This window comes from Pelodiscus sinensis, chromosome 5 (genome assembly GCF_052426305.1).
Source record: "Pelodiscus sinensis isolate ZL-2025 chromosome 5, ASM5242630v1, whole genome shotgun sequence".
NCBI classification, from domain to species: Eukaryota; Metazoa; Chordata; order Testudines; family Trionychidae; genus Pelodiscus; species Pelodiscus sinensis.
The window spans coordinates 128,235,174-128,249,201 of record NC_143056.1 but is presented as its reverse complement, the minus strand read 5'-3'; the positions used below and the strand labels follow the sequence as shown (position 1 = coordinate 128,249,201).

Here is a 14,028-nt window from a genome sequence, read left to right as displayed (position 1 = left end):
CCTCACCTAGCAACAATCAGTGTATTCCATTCCCCAGTAGATGGAAGTTCTATTTTTATTATCCAGTAACAGTCATTCCTTTTAGGAATCTGGTTATCTTCCCACTAGTAGTGAAGCCATCACCAATGCAGAACCTCAGTCTGGTATTTTCAAACCATTGCCCACATGCTCCATGTCCCACCTGTTTCCAACCTGTTGCCATCCTGGTCACTATTTCATCAGCCAGGAAGCTGGGTGAACTTGGGTGCCCTCATGGTTAACCCAACATACACTGTATTCCATGAAGGGATGGAATCCGTTCACCTCCACCTGAAATTCATCCTGAAAGTACTTCTAAGTTCCACATAAACCTGTCCCCTCACTGGTATCTTCCCTGAAGCCTCTTGCATCCAGTGGGGAGACTTCATTCTCTCAACATCAGACGAGCAAAGAACAAAACTGTTTAGAAAATCACCTAGATTATCTGTTGCTATTTACAGAGTGAGCAGTGAGGCAAGTGATATCTGCTTAAAGACTATTGGTTTCAGACTGTTGTCTTTTGCTATCAGTTGGGTCATCCCTCTTTTGAATCAGGTGATAGCCCATTCCACTACAGCAGTGGTTTTCAACCTTTTTTTTCACTTGAGAACTGCTTAAAAAAAATTAACGGCAGTGAGGACCCCTTTAGGAAACCATAAATGTAGTCTGCAAAGCACAGGCTGAAAACCACTGCACTAGAGCACAGGCAACCTCAGTATGAATGCTTCAGGAAGTGCCTATGGCTAGACACTTGTACAACAGCAACTAGAAATTCCATCCATGCTTTCACTAAGCATTGCACTTTGGTTGAAGCTGCTTCTCCTGATGCAACCTTTGGAAGTGCAGTGTTATAGATATCTATATGACTGACATCCTTGCACTCCTCTCTTACTATTTCAGTACAAGTTGAACCTCTCCAGCTTGGCACCCTCAGTACCTGACAGGTGCCAAACCAGCGACTTTGCTGAACCATGGGAGGTCAATACTGTTTAGCAGCATTACCAACACTTCCACTGCTTATTGGGCTCTTAAATAGTGGCATAGAGCACTGAGAGCCAAGACTGGTGGTTACAAATAAACTTTGAGACCACAAGAAGCTTGGCCACACCCATAAGTGGACATCCAGCTAATTAAAATCATGCCAGTTCACGCATGTTGCCAGATCAAAGTAGGGATGTAATAGTCTAGTCGATTAACCAATAAGCAAAAGCTTATCCGTTAATGCTATAGACTACACGCATTTCCCCCTTTTCTCTTCCCCTATTCCCCACCACCACCACACACACACCACCAGTACGTTTTTTAGCAGGCTGGCCAGCAGCCCGGCTCAGTCCTGGCTTGTGCCAGGTCCGGGACCTGCCTCCACTCCAGCTCTGCATTTGAAGTGTATTAGGAGCCAGGTGGGCAGGCAGCCTGGCTCAGTTCCCACTTGTGTCGGGTCCAGGAGCTCAGCCCCTCCCACCCAGACAGAGGCTGCTGCCTCCCTGCACTGCTGCCTCTGTCTCAGTGGCAGCAGCATGGAGTAATAGGCAGCCGGTCCATGAGGGGAGCTGGTTTTTAAACTGGCTCCCTCACAGATCGGCTCCCACTTGGCACCCCTCTGATACTGCTTACTGCTGCCTCTGATACAGAGGCAGCAGTGTGGAGTGGCAGGGGGCTCCTCGGGAGTGGGGCCGAAGTACACTGGCTGCCGGCCCCTCCATCAGAACTATAGAATACTCGAGTAACCGATAAGAATTCATAAGGTTAATTGACTCTTCAATTAACTGATATTTAACATCCCTAGACCAGAGTGTGCCGGGCTAGAGAAGTTCAATCTGTACTACTTTTCAGCCACCTGCATATGGAGTAACTAGAGGGACCAGAACTCAAAGAAGAAATGGAGTTTGTGCCTGTAACAACTTTCTTTGAAGTGTGTGGTCTCCACTTGTATTCTGCTAATCACTGTCCTTCCTCCTCAACTTCAGATCATTACTGAATTCACAGGAGAGGAGCTGGGAAAGTGCTTGATCTGCATCTTCCATTGTGCTCTCAATGTTGAGCATGAGAACCAGGGAGCAGATTTCAACCCATAGATTTTTCTGGTCTCAGGCACAGGATTCACATGCATACCCACCTGTAGACTACAGCTGAAGGCCAAAAATCTCAAAACTTCCAGGGGACAAACTTCCATTTATTTATTCACATGCATCTCTCCTGTTACGCTGCAACACTCCCTGCTATTCCAATCCTTTGCTGTCCTTGAGCAGTGGTTGCTAGTTATCATAAATAGGTGTGCTTGTTGCTACAGACTGATTCAGAAACTAAACTTTTGTAGCTGACTATTTCACTTGTGGCCAAAGTTGAATTTTGGCCAGGCCTCTTGAGGCAAAAGGCTCGTGATTAGACTTGCTGTGCCTCCGTTCAAGCCCGTTCTGTTATCTGCCTTTGTAGAGCTTCATCCTGGAAGCCCTGAAACACCCTTCTTGTTCCAGACATGGCCACCAGATGTTCCTTCTCTTGGGACTAGATTGCGAGAAGCCTGTTTCTTTCAACACAGATGCTCCTATCCCTTTTTAATGTTTGTCAGTTTGTACCTGAAACTGCATTGCAGAAATGAAGTCTCTTCCCAAGAAGTCTCAAGTGGGCAGGCATTTCAGGAAACTGGGACCAGTGGCATATCTGGAGTTGAAAGCAGCCCACAGTCACTGCAGTTTGGCTCCACTCTCCTGTTCTGTATGCAGATGTGGCCCATAGACTGAGCCTAGCATGCTATTCTACTTCAATATGCACATCTCTATTCAGATTGCTCTAGAGCATTGCATGCTGGGACCTGTAGTCTCTTCCCTTTCTGTATTTAAAGAGAGACTGTCAATTAATGTTGTAGTAACCTTACATTTAAGTTAAAAGTAACACTTGCGGGGGGAGATTTTTTGTTTCTGATAGGACATTTGGCAGTATTGTGTGTGTGTGTGTAGGCTACAGGGAACCTGACTATTATTAAGGAGAAACCACTTAGACAAAAATATTTTAGTTAAACTTGTTTGCAAGCAGGTTCATTTCAAAACAGTAGTAAATCACCAGAAGCTGCCAAAGCAGTGTTTGCTTTGTTTCCACTGGTACAGCTGAACTGTTGTGACTGCCACAGGGGGCTATTTCTAAAATTTCCTATTATACATAGGACCTCAATTCATAAAGTACAACCAAAAAAGAACTCTTAAGGTTTTTTAACATCCGAAAGAAGGAAAAAGCACCAAGCCTAACTGATGTGCCTGCAAAAACCTGTGTTCCAGGGTTGGAGATCCAACCTGCAGCTTGCCTTGATTGGCGCAGGAGGTCCGTTCCATCCTGTCTCTCTCCCCTCTCCCCCTCCCCCCCGCTCCCATCTTCCTCAGCAGGGTGAGCCAGCGCTGGAACTTCCGCCATGGGGGTGGAGGGTAGAAGGCGAGGGCTCCCTTCTGCTTGGGGGTGCCTGAGCCTCCTGGGCTGGGTCCAGACCAGCCGCAGTCAGCATCCAGTTTGTAGGCTCTGGTGGGGGGAGGAGAGAGGCAGTAACTCTGCACCAGAATGGCAGCACAGGGAAGCTCAGTCCCTTTTGTTCCCATTGGCCAGGATTCCCATCCCGGGAGAGTGGCAGGGTGGTGGTGCCTGCCAGCATACGGCGGCACAGAGCCACCAGGGTCCCCCATCCCCTGGAGCTCTATCCTCATCTCCTCCCCCTACCATTGAGACTCTGCACCCCAAATCTGCTCCTGCTTGCACCCCGCTTCCCCAACCCTTTCCTGAACTTCCCTCCCTCTCCTAACCTGCACCCTCACCACACTCCTGTGCCCTATCTACTGCCTAGACCCACACCCCATCCCATTCCTGCATTGCACTTCCCATCCAGATCCCCAACCCCTTCCACACATTTGAACCCCTCATTTTTGACCCCTTTCCAGAACTTGGGGGCCCCCACAATCTACTAGCCCCAGGCTCCAAGAAGAGTTAATCTGACCCTAAGGAGAAGCCTTGAGTCTTGGTCCTGCCCCCCTGAAGGACCAAGTGCGACGTGAACCCTGGTGCCCCAAATTTCATGAGGGAGATGAATGTCTTCCTTTTTTTTTCTGCTTCTTAGTTGGGAGCCACGTCTGAGGCTTTTTTGGTTTTGGTTTTTTTGCTTCTCATGTGTAGCCCCCAACTGATTTTTTTCCCCCCTGTGGATCTGTTCCTTCCTCTCCCCCCCCTCCCCCACCCCCCAAAAAGGTTCCCCACACAACTGTGAAAGGGTTGCTTAACACCCTCACACTTTCTCTTCAGCACAGGGATTACTTTAAAGTAGCACTCCATATCTCTAGCATGATTATCTGACAAATATGGCTGTCACAATTTTTTCACTTTCAGTTCGGGGCTGGGTTTGCTTCAGTCGTAGATAAAATCAAGAGCTATGCACCTTTCCCAGCAAGCGAGCAGAAATGAAACCTCCAGTGTCTGGACTAGGTTTTGGTTTTGTGTGACTGCCAGACAACAGATACTTCCCTTGGCCAGCTTCACCCCTGCTGTGTAGAGTGACTAATGTTCTGGCTTTTCAGGAGTGTTTCAATTTTGTAAGGAGCCTGGCAGATCATTCCCTCCCTTAGCTTGTACAAAGGGCAGGGGCAGAGGGAGAAGGGTAAAAGAGGACCCTGGGAGGGGGCAGGGAAAATGAGATGCTGTGCCAATCTCCATTGAGTGGCAGGATTGAGGCTTCCGTTGTAGAGATGTATTATTTTTATATGTGCATTGGAGGAGGGGAGGGTGTATAACTAGTCTCAGAACTTGTTATCCAGTGATACGGTGACAGACTAGGATAACACTTCACTTCTTGATCTGGGGCTTTCCTCTTTTTGACCCTCCCAGGGGACAAGAGCCAGATCCCAAGGGGTTAAAAGGAGCTGGTCTCTTTCACTCCCATCTTGCAGGAGGTGGCACGCTGCAAGTGTGCATCTTGCAATGAACACAATGTGGTAAGCCAGTCACTATTGCTTCTTCTGACTACTGTCAAATCCTAGCATTCCCTCCCGATGGGAGGCTTGCTGTAGCTGGGGGGTGGGCTCACAGGGCTTCTTGCTTAAAGGGGAATTGAATTTCTAAACACTTTAAGACATGTACAAAAAGCACAGCACTTTGCCGTGCAATAATGTAGCTCTGGCCTTATCGTCACTAAAGAGCTTCTTACCTGTTTCTTCAGCTGTGGTACAGCTGCACTGGTGCGCAACTTCCTAATGTACCTTAACTGCTCATGTGGTCAGGAGACAGACTTGAAGCAAACCTTTCCTGAATCAGCATGCAGGCACAAATGTTTCTTGCCTTCTGAAATACTACTTGTTACCAAGCTTTGAACTTAAGACCACAGTCATTCAAAATCCTGGGCCAAAGTTGCATAGTTTGGGACTCTGAATTGCTGTGTTCAACTGTTAAGTATGTGTGGATGCTGCCATGGCACCAAAGAAAAAAGTGTAAGGCCAGAAGGGGTCATTATGATCATCTAGTTTGCCATGTGTAACATAGAACTAGAAGCTCATACAGTCATATCTGCATTCAACTCACAGCTTCTGTTTGACATATAGTGTATCATTTAAATATTTCAAATGATCAGGAATCCAAAGGTGAGGTTACTACTGTAGCTTCTTGTCCTGCAAATACATCTACATGTTATTGTTTTATAAAAATAGTGGAGCTACTATCGACTAATAAGAGAGAGTGCTATTCCCAGGAGCTAGTATGCAAAATGTCTCTGAAACGACAACATTAAAATTATTCAATATGAAATCTTCATTGATAAGTTAGATGTCCTAAAGTCTTAAATTGTCCTAAAATGACTTTAAATGTAAAGAGCATTTATCTTACCGTATCTTATAAAAAAAAATCAAACTTTTGTTGAGTTAAGACTACTGTTCATGTTTACAATGTGTTCTTGAAATGTGGCTTCTAAGACCCACACTAAATTTCACTGGAGATGAATACTTAATCATCTACAAATTATTCAAACAAGTTTGAGAACAAAAAAATTGTAGAATATTTAGCAAGGTAATTTTTAAAACCATTCATTATTTGCATGTTGTTGCATGGCTTACTGATAAGTTTGGTTACACCCTTGTTGTTTCAACTAATGTGTTAACTTTCATGAAACGCAAGCTAAGTTAATGAGGTATTATTAGTGGGTATATTTCTTTGGAGGATGGTAGAAAATACCTTTTAAATAGATCAGTGATTATGAAGATGCTATTAGACCAAACTTGTACGTTACTTGCAAGCAATGTTCCCTTGGATTTTTTCCAGACATGTGCGGAATACATTTTATATGCATAGAGGTATGTGAGAATGTGCACCACCAGGAGAAACACAAATCTAGCTGTGGGTGTACTGCTGATCACCTAGGTGGCATTGGAATCTCTCCTGAGTGGTTGTACAAGCACACAATTTACAGGGAACGCTGCTTGCAAGTTGAGGTAGTCAAATTATCCACTCTCAAACCACATCCTTTTGCATCAGTTTAGCTGAATTGGTTTAAGTGCACTAAATCAGTGCAACTTTCTCATGTGGCTATGGCCTTAAGATTCTCCTTATTCCCAAAAGCCAAGACCAAAGCCTGGATAGGGTGAAAGATACAATCTGCAGTGATCAGGATGGTGGTTGGCAAGTTAATTGTAACCTCTTAAAATACTCTGGTTTTATGTTTATTTTTTGGCTTTGTAACGCATCACAGGGCCTGGGGAGAATGGGAAAGCTAGGGAAAGTGGAGCTGGCAGCAGAGAGAGTTGAGGAAGGGAATCTGGTCAAGTCAAATGGCAAACTGAGTCCAGGATCTGAACAGCTAGTTCTGATTATCATCTCTACATCCTGAGGTGGTAGTGCTTCCCTGCAGGCTCCTGGGGTTTGCTCTTCCCGAGCAAGTTCCTGTTTTTACTCCCTCGCTTCCCAGCTCACTTGGCTGGGATGGAGAGTTGGATCTGGACTCATAAATGAGTTTTAACCCCTACCACCTATCCCACTTGCTTTGCTCCAGCAGCTATAAACCTGCTTGCAGATCACTAAGGTCTCAGAGAGGCATCTTTATGCTGGTATCACATGTTCCTTGTTTACTAACTTTTTTGTGCCAACAAGGCCAAAGATGAAAGCGTGCCTGCATTCTGTATGCCCAGTGTAATCAATAATGTAATTAGTCTGCTGCAATCTAACTGTATAGAAGAAAAAAAAATTTCCCACTGATGAATTTGTGAAGCCCGGTTAATGCTCTTGGTAAAAACTAGCAGAGAAATGGAGGCACTGGCCTTGTTTTGCTTGAACTACCATCCCATCCCTTCCTTGAAAGTTGAGGTGTGGTCAACACTTGGGGCCAGTGAAGAGTAATTTCAGTTGTCCCCCATTTGATCTAAAGTGCAGGAACCTATAGGAAGGGAGCGGGAGGGGTTGGCAAGAAAAACAGATATAAAGTTACAGCTGCATGTGGGAGCAGAGGCTGCTATTATTACCGTTGCATGGCCTGCATCCAGGAAACTGGCCACAATAGTTGGTGTTTTTTTTTCCCTGAGAGAAAGGGGTGGGGGAATAAATGTATGTGCCAGTTCACCAGTGGTAGATACCCCAGAATAACACCGGGATAATGTGTAGACCTGCTAACATAGCTATTTCTCCTTTCTCGGGTGGGTTATGTGCTCATTGCCAATGCAGTACCCATCAGGTGATGCAAGGCCCTCAGAAAACACAGGGTAGGTTTTTGTAAAACTGGAATGTGTCTTCCAGCAAGGTGTCTAAATTGGGGTTATTGTGACAGTTGGAAGAGGAAGTCAGCTGGCTGCTTGGCACTATCTGCAGCTGTTCTCATCCTCCTCTTTGTTCTCTCCACAGCGTGGCACAATGAGGCGGCGCTATGAAGATGATGGCATCTCAGATGATGAAATAGAAGGAAAAAGGACATTTGACTTGGAGGAGAAACTCTCCACCAACAAATTCAATGCCAACTTCATCCTCTTTATGGAAGGCAAAGGTCTGTGTCCTCTATGCTGGGCAGTTCTGCCCACACCCCCACCGCTGCAAAGTACCTAGAGAGAGAAACTGCGGGAAAAGTTCCTCTGTGAATATATTGATCAATGTGCCCTCCATAGTACTCATTCTTGTAGAGGGGAGGGAGAACTGCTTCTCTAGTAGGTCATATATAGAATCTCTGGGAGGAGAGGCGCTTCCCCGAGCGCTCAGGGTCTTAGCAAACACAATTCACTGCTGAGTTCTTTAGCCGCCAATTGGATCAGTGGTGACTCAACTACTGGTAGCTGAATCCAGATGTTTGCCTCAATTTTTATTTTCTGTCTCCTCTCCTCCCCAACCCCTGTCCCTCTTGATATTTTGGGGCCTTGTTTCCTCTTGTTGTGTCTTGATTGTGTCTCCTCTCTGAGCTGCTCTGCTCTCCTAGTATATGCAACAGAGTAAATAAGGCTTTTCAGCTCCATCTCCCCCAAAAACCTGATCACCAGGGATCCTAGAAATCAGTTTGCCACAGAAAAATGTGGAACTTGCATTTTCACAGAGAATTGTTTATTTTTATTTCTTCACAATGTAAAAACTTAGGGTAGAGCCCCAATTATCCATTGTGGCTGGGGCCAGATCGGATAATCAGCTTTGGATAGTCAGGGGAATGAGTGGGGGTTGGGCTGTCCACCTAAAAATTATTAATGTCAATAAAGCGTTATGTTCAACTGATACCTAAATATATTGTGACTAAGGAAACTTAAGTTCAGTTTTAATTGTGGAAAATTAAATTGTGGACTTTTATGTGTGTTGTACCCTACTTATGCTAGTCTAGCCTTTGCCTATGGCAGGGTGCCCACAACTGATTAGAATAGTTCTCGAAGATTAAAATCTGAAGAAGAGTGGCCAGTCCCAGTTCTTCTTTCCGTTCCTTTTGCTCCCTGCCCCTTCCCTGGTTAATATCCCAGTATCTCTGGTAAAACATCCCATCTTCTTTTCTCTCACCCCATGACAGACTTCAATGTTGAATACATCCAGCGGGGTGGCCTGAGAGACCCACTGATTTTCAAGAACTCTGATGGGCTTGGAATAAAGTAAGTGAGGATAGGGAAGGGTACGTGACTCGTCTAGCCTGCCACTGGCTGTACTAGAGACATAACCTAGAGGTCTGACAGGGCCTTTCTGTCACAAGTGGCTCTGCTGGATGCTCTTCCAAGTGTGGCCAGTTCAGAATATAGTCCCACTGCCCCCCCACATCCAACTGTGGGAAAACAGATTCTGGTAGCTGCACCAATGCTGAGGCCAGCTCACTTTCACTGTGCTCCTTCTAAATGCCCCCGCCCTCCCCCCCCCCCCCACACACACCTCTCTGTTGGTTGTTTGGTTTGACTTACTGTAGCACCAAGAGTCCTCAGGGGTGGGCCAGAACAAAGCAGACATCTGCTTGGTTATGAGCCCTGTCAGAATACCAGTTGGAGGAGAGTTATAAGACTGGGTTAATCAGTAGAATTAAGATGTTTTTAACTGACTGAGTTGCTAAAGGGAGAGGCCAGCCAGTAGGTTGGGACCATTCTGAAGGACGATGAACACGCTTGGTCTCCTTGGGCCTGACCTTAGTGACTCACATGCCCAGCTCTGAGTTCTGGTAGGTTCCTTGGGCATGGCTGTTTGCTGACTTGGGTGGAGGGTGTTAACTGTTATACTCCCAAGAGCTGTGCTTTTGTGGTGCCAAGTGAGACCGTCACTTATAATTGTGCAGATCAGCTTCACTTGCTCATCCCTCTTTCCTCATACACTATGATCCACTAACAATATTTAAATTAAGCCCATATTGAGATGAATGTGGCAATTCACCCTTCAGCGCTATTGTTTTACTCCCTGAAAATTTAGACCTAGGTCTGTGCAGTTTTTAGTACCAGTACGAGTCTGCTAGTTATGGGGATGACTTATTTCATCTATTGTAATTGTGAAGAAACTGGAAACAAGTTATATCAATGAAAGCCTGTTTTACTGGTATAATGGTCTGTGCTAGTCATTGTTTTTGTAACACTTCAACTGGATCAGGGTAGTTAAAACATCATGACTCTGGTGTGTCAGATATTGCTGTTATGCGATTCACACTTTGAAAGGTTTTCTTTAATCACAAGGGCTAGAGATATAGACCCTGTGTACATTGGTAATATTTACGCTAGTGTAAAGTATCAGAAGGGTAGCCGTGTTAGTCTGGATCTGCAAAAGCGACAAGGAGTCCTTTAGCACCTTATAGACTAACTTCACTGTGCTATGCCCAATACATCTGTTAGTGTATAAGGTGCTACAGGACTCCTTGTCACTTATGCTAGTATAGCTACACCAGTACAAACACACGGAGTAGATATGCTGCATCAGTGTGATGTGGCTAATACTCGTGTCTACACCTACACCATCACCTGTATTGACAGGCCATAACCTTGGCTTTTTAAAATGAACATTGAGCCTTATTTTAGACTAAAATTTAGTTTGACCTAGTTATGTTGCTCAGGGTGTGTGTGGGGGGGGGGGGGATCACACCTTTTCCTAGAGCTGCTATGCAATCCATGTACTCATGGGTGACACGTAACCTATTCCTAAACTACTTGCCTTGCAACATTTGTGCCCAGCATTTTCCTGTTGAGGCACCTGAGGGGATTTGATGTTTGCAGAAGAATCTGTTTACACACAGTGGTTTGTGTGCTGATCTCTTGACTACCCTCAGAGTTGGAGGGGGAAGCTTAAAGCGTTCTGTAAGGGAGAGGGAAGCAAACGGTGGGAGGAGGGGGGTTGGAGCCTTAGAGATATTTGTATGAGGCCCAGGGCTACAGAAGGGGAAGAGGGCTGTGATGGGAGATCCTGGTTTGTTTTAGTTACATGTCTGTCTTGCAGGATGCCAGACCCTGACTTCAGTGTGAATGACGTGCGACTGTATGTAGGTACGTGTCTCCTGCTGCCTTGTGGCATGGTATTAATTGGCCGCCATGACTTTCAGAAGGGTTGGAGGAGTAGCAGGCTGCTGAATCCATGAGCTAGAATCATCTTCATGGCTCCCTCAGCATATGGCTGGCTGGGCTTTAACAGCCCCTCCAGTCCAAAGGATCAAGGACTTTTACTATGTAGAAGATATCTAATCTGTGACCAGGAGTAGCTTAGCCACAGGCTTTTTTCAGAAAACTATCTAGTTTCTGGTTGCCCTGGCATGGATGAGGACGAGAGCCTTTGTATGCTCCTGCAGGAGAGGCATTGGCCTTGTACATAGATGGCTGGGGCTGACAAGTTCATCCCTCAGAGGGGTCCTGTCCTCTTGTACCCTGGCTTGTCTGTTCTTTATGGACCCCTGTGCACAGCACTGATGTCTGATTTTGCTCTGGCAGGGAGCCGGCGGATGGTGGATGTCATGGATGTGAACACGCAGAGGGACATTGAGATGTCCATGGCACAGTGGGCACGCTACTATGAAACCCCAGAGGCAGAGCGGGAGAAATTGTATAACGTCATCAGCCTGGAGTTCAGCCACACCAGGCTGGAAAACCTGGTGCAGAGACCTGCAACAGTCAGTAAAGTTGTCGTCTCCTCCCCCATTTCCATTCGTCTTGGTAAAGAGAGAGCATTCAGCCTGGCCCCTCCATACTGAAGGGGAGCAGCTAGAGGCCTCCATATGATACTCATGGGGGTCTGACGGCTACTGCTGCTTCTCCAGTCCTGAAGAGCAGCTGAAGCTCTATGTAAGCTTTGGGCTCTTGCGCCATTGCAGACTTGGCCAAATTGGTGAGAGGTGCAGAAAGGAATAGGTAGGCTGGTCTGGCAGAGAAGGCCACAGTAATTCTATCTGAATCTACAAGAGAGTCATCGGGGAGCTAATGAGGCAGGTGGGGACACAAAGGCAGTGAGAATTGACAGCCTGCAGGTGAGAGACAGGTGAGCAGTTCCTCTTGAGAAGGGTTCACTAGATGGCAGAATAACCTGCTCTTGCTGTTAGACATTCTAGAAGAGGTAACGATAGAGCTCATCCAAGTCTGAATAAAGGACACGTGAGCTAGTCCAAGGAGGGGATGGACTGGGTCACTGACTCCCAACCCCATCCTGTTAATCTGGTTCCACTGCCTGACAAGACCATGCCTGTTTCTGCATTCAGCTGCATGCCCTGAACTGCTGTTGAGCTTGGTAGAGCTGAACTGCTTGGTTGAGCTTCCTGCATTTTGGGAGAAATCTCCACCCCATTTTTAGTGGAATCATAGGCAGCCCAGTGGGAGGTGGGAATTCCAGGAAAGCTGCTTCTAAACTCTGCATCAGGCCGCCTTGGTTTCTGTTGCCTCCTGTGAGAGAGGCTAGAGATCCTGGAGCAAATTCAGAATGTTTTAAAGTAATGCTTCTCAGCCAGGGCAGTGTCTCTTCTGTTGGTTGTTTATACTGGCCTTAAACCAATATGCTGCAGAATCTTGTGTTACAAATGCACTTGGCTATGCAGACGTTGCAGTGAGCAGTAGGGGAAGGTAGAGATTTCCACAGCTTGATTAGAAACAGTGTGTTGGGGGGGGGGGGAGTGTCATGGGACTATGGGAGAAGCACACAAGCAGGTTATCTATTAATATGATGAAGCAGTGAATGTTGACAACTAAATAAACCTACAGACACAGCCCCACTGAGATAAATGGGGAGTAGTTCACACCTCAGCTATTGTTTCAGGCTCTCTGCAGACTCACACTGCTCCACTCTATGTACTCTTTGTTCACATAGGAAAGGTTTCCTATGCAACCATAAAAACTACAGCAGCTTGTTGAAATAAGTTAGATTTCAAAGCACTGTTCCATAGCAAGGGTGATCCACACACTGGATTCTTCTGAGCGGTAGAATGTGTGGGGCTCTGGATTCAAGTCCTAAGCCTGAAGTAGCAGTGCTGGCAAGGTGGCTAGGAACCGAGAGAGAGATCTGGTCAACTTTGTGACTGATCATGCCTGCAAAGTAGTCTCGCTACAGCCAAAGATAGTATTTACTATATTTGTTACCTGGCCTCTGGAGCTATCATGTTGGTTGCACAGTTCCTAGAAATACCGGTGCATTGGAAGAGAGTCAGGGACCATCTTATTGAGGCTTGGTCCTAAGTCCTCTCTGATTACAGGTGGATTTGATCGACTGGGTTGACAATATGTGGCCAAGACACCTGAAGGAGAGTCAAACAGAGTCTACAAATGCCATTCTGGAGATGCAGTATCCCAAGGTGCAGAAGTAAGTGACCTTGTTAAGTGTGTATGCCTAGCTGTCACGAGGCCGCCTGTCCGGGCCGCCGCCCCTCCTGTTGCCCCTAGGCCGCGCTCAGGATACCACTTGACTCTGGGTCACCGGGCGGAGTGGGGGGTCCGGGCCCGCCCTCTCTCCGGACCCCAACCCAGGGCCCTGACACTGAGAGGTGCCCTCTCAGTGGTAGCAGGGGGGGCCGGTACCCCAAAACACCCCTGCTCTCGGGTTACACAGCCCGCCCTGGGTCTTGCTCCACTCCGCCGACCCTCACTGCTCCGGGTACCCGCCTGTCCCTGCGGGCTCCCCGCTGCCTTGGCTGCCTCCTTGCCTGGCTCCCGTGGCTTGTTCCTCCCTCGCTCGGGCCCCTCCTCCGGCTGGCTTGGCTGCCGCTGGCTCCTGCCCCGCTGCCGCTGGCTCCTGCCCCGCTGCCGCTGGCTCCTGCCCCGCTGCCGCTGGCTCCTGCCCCGCTGCCGCTGGCTCCTGCCCCGCTGCCGCTGGCTCCTGCCCAGTCGGGTCCGCTGGCCCCGCCGGTTCCGCCCCCCTTCCCCTGGCCTCCCCGGCTCCTTTTATCCCCCCTCCCCTTGCCGTCCCTGGCGTTGCTCTCCCGACGTCATCACCGGCGCGCCCCGGCGCCGCGTGATGACGTGTCCCTCCGCCCCCGCTCGGGCCTGCCGCGCTGATTGCCGGCTCCGCGGCGGCCCCATCTGCCTCGCTCGAGTGGCGGGGTTGCTCCACCCCGTCACACTAGCACATCCTCTTCCAGTGAATCTAGGGAGTGAGGCACTCACGCCTGGA

The 14,028-nt window shown here is 47.6% G+C and overlaps 1 protein-coding gene across 4 annotated transcripts in view; it reads left to right on the top strand.

Moving 5' to 3' along the window:
- The window catches only part of KDM2A (lysine demethylase 2A), an 81,780-nt gene that overhangs the window by 23,462 nt on the left and 44,290 nt on the right, over positions 1-14,028 (top strand). For 3 of the 4 annotated variants that reach the window (XM_075928565.2, XM_075928561.2, XM_075928560.2), the window contains exons 4-8: positions 7,867-8,005; positions 8,999-9,077; positions 10,885-10,931; positions 11,370-11,548; positions 13,115-13,221. In XM_075928565.2, coding sequence (XP_075784680.1) covers positions 7,867-8,005; positions 8,999-9,077; positions 10,885-10,931; positions 11,370-11,548; positions 13,115-13,221 — 551 coding nt within the window. Of the gene's footprint in view, positions 1-4,875; positions 4,983-7,866; positions 8,006-8,998; positions 9,078-10,884; positions 10,932-11,369; positions 11,549-13,114; positions 13,222-14,028 lie in introns of all 4 variants that reach the window. The other variant, XM_075928564.2, reaches the window with a different exon arrangement.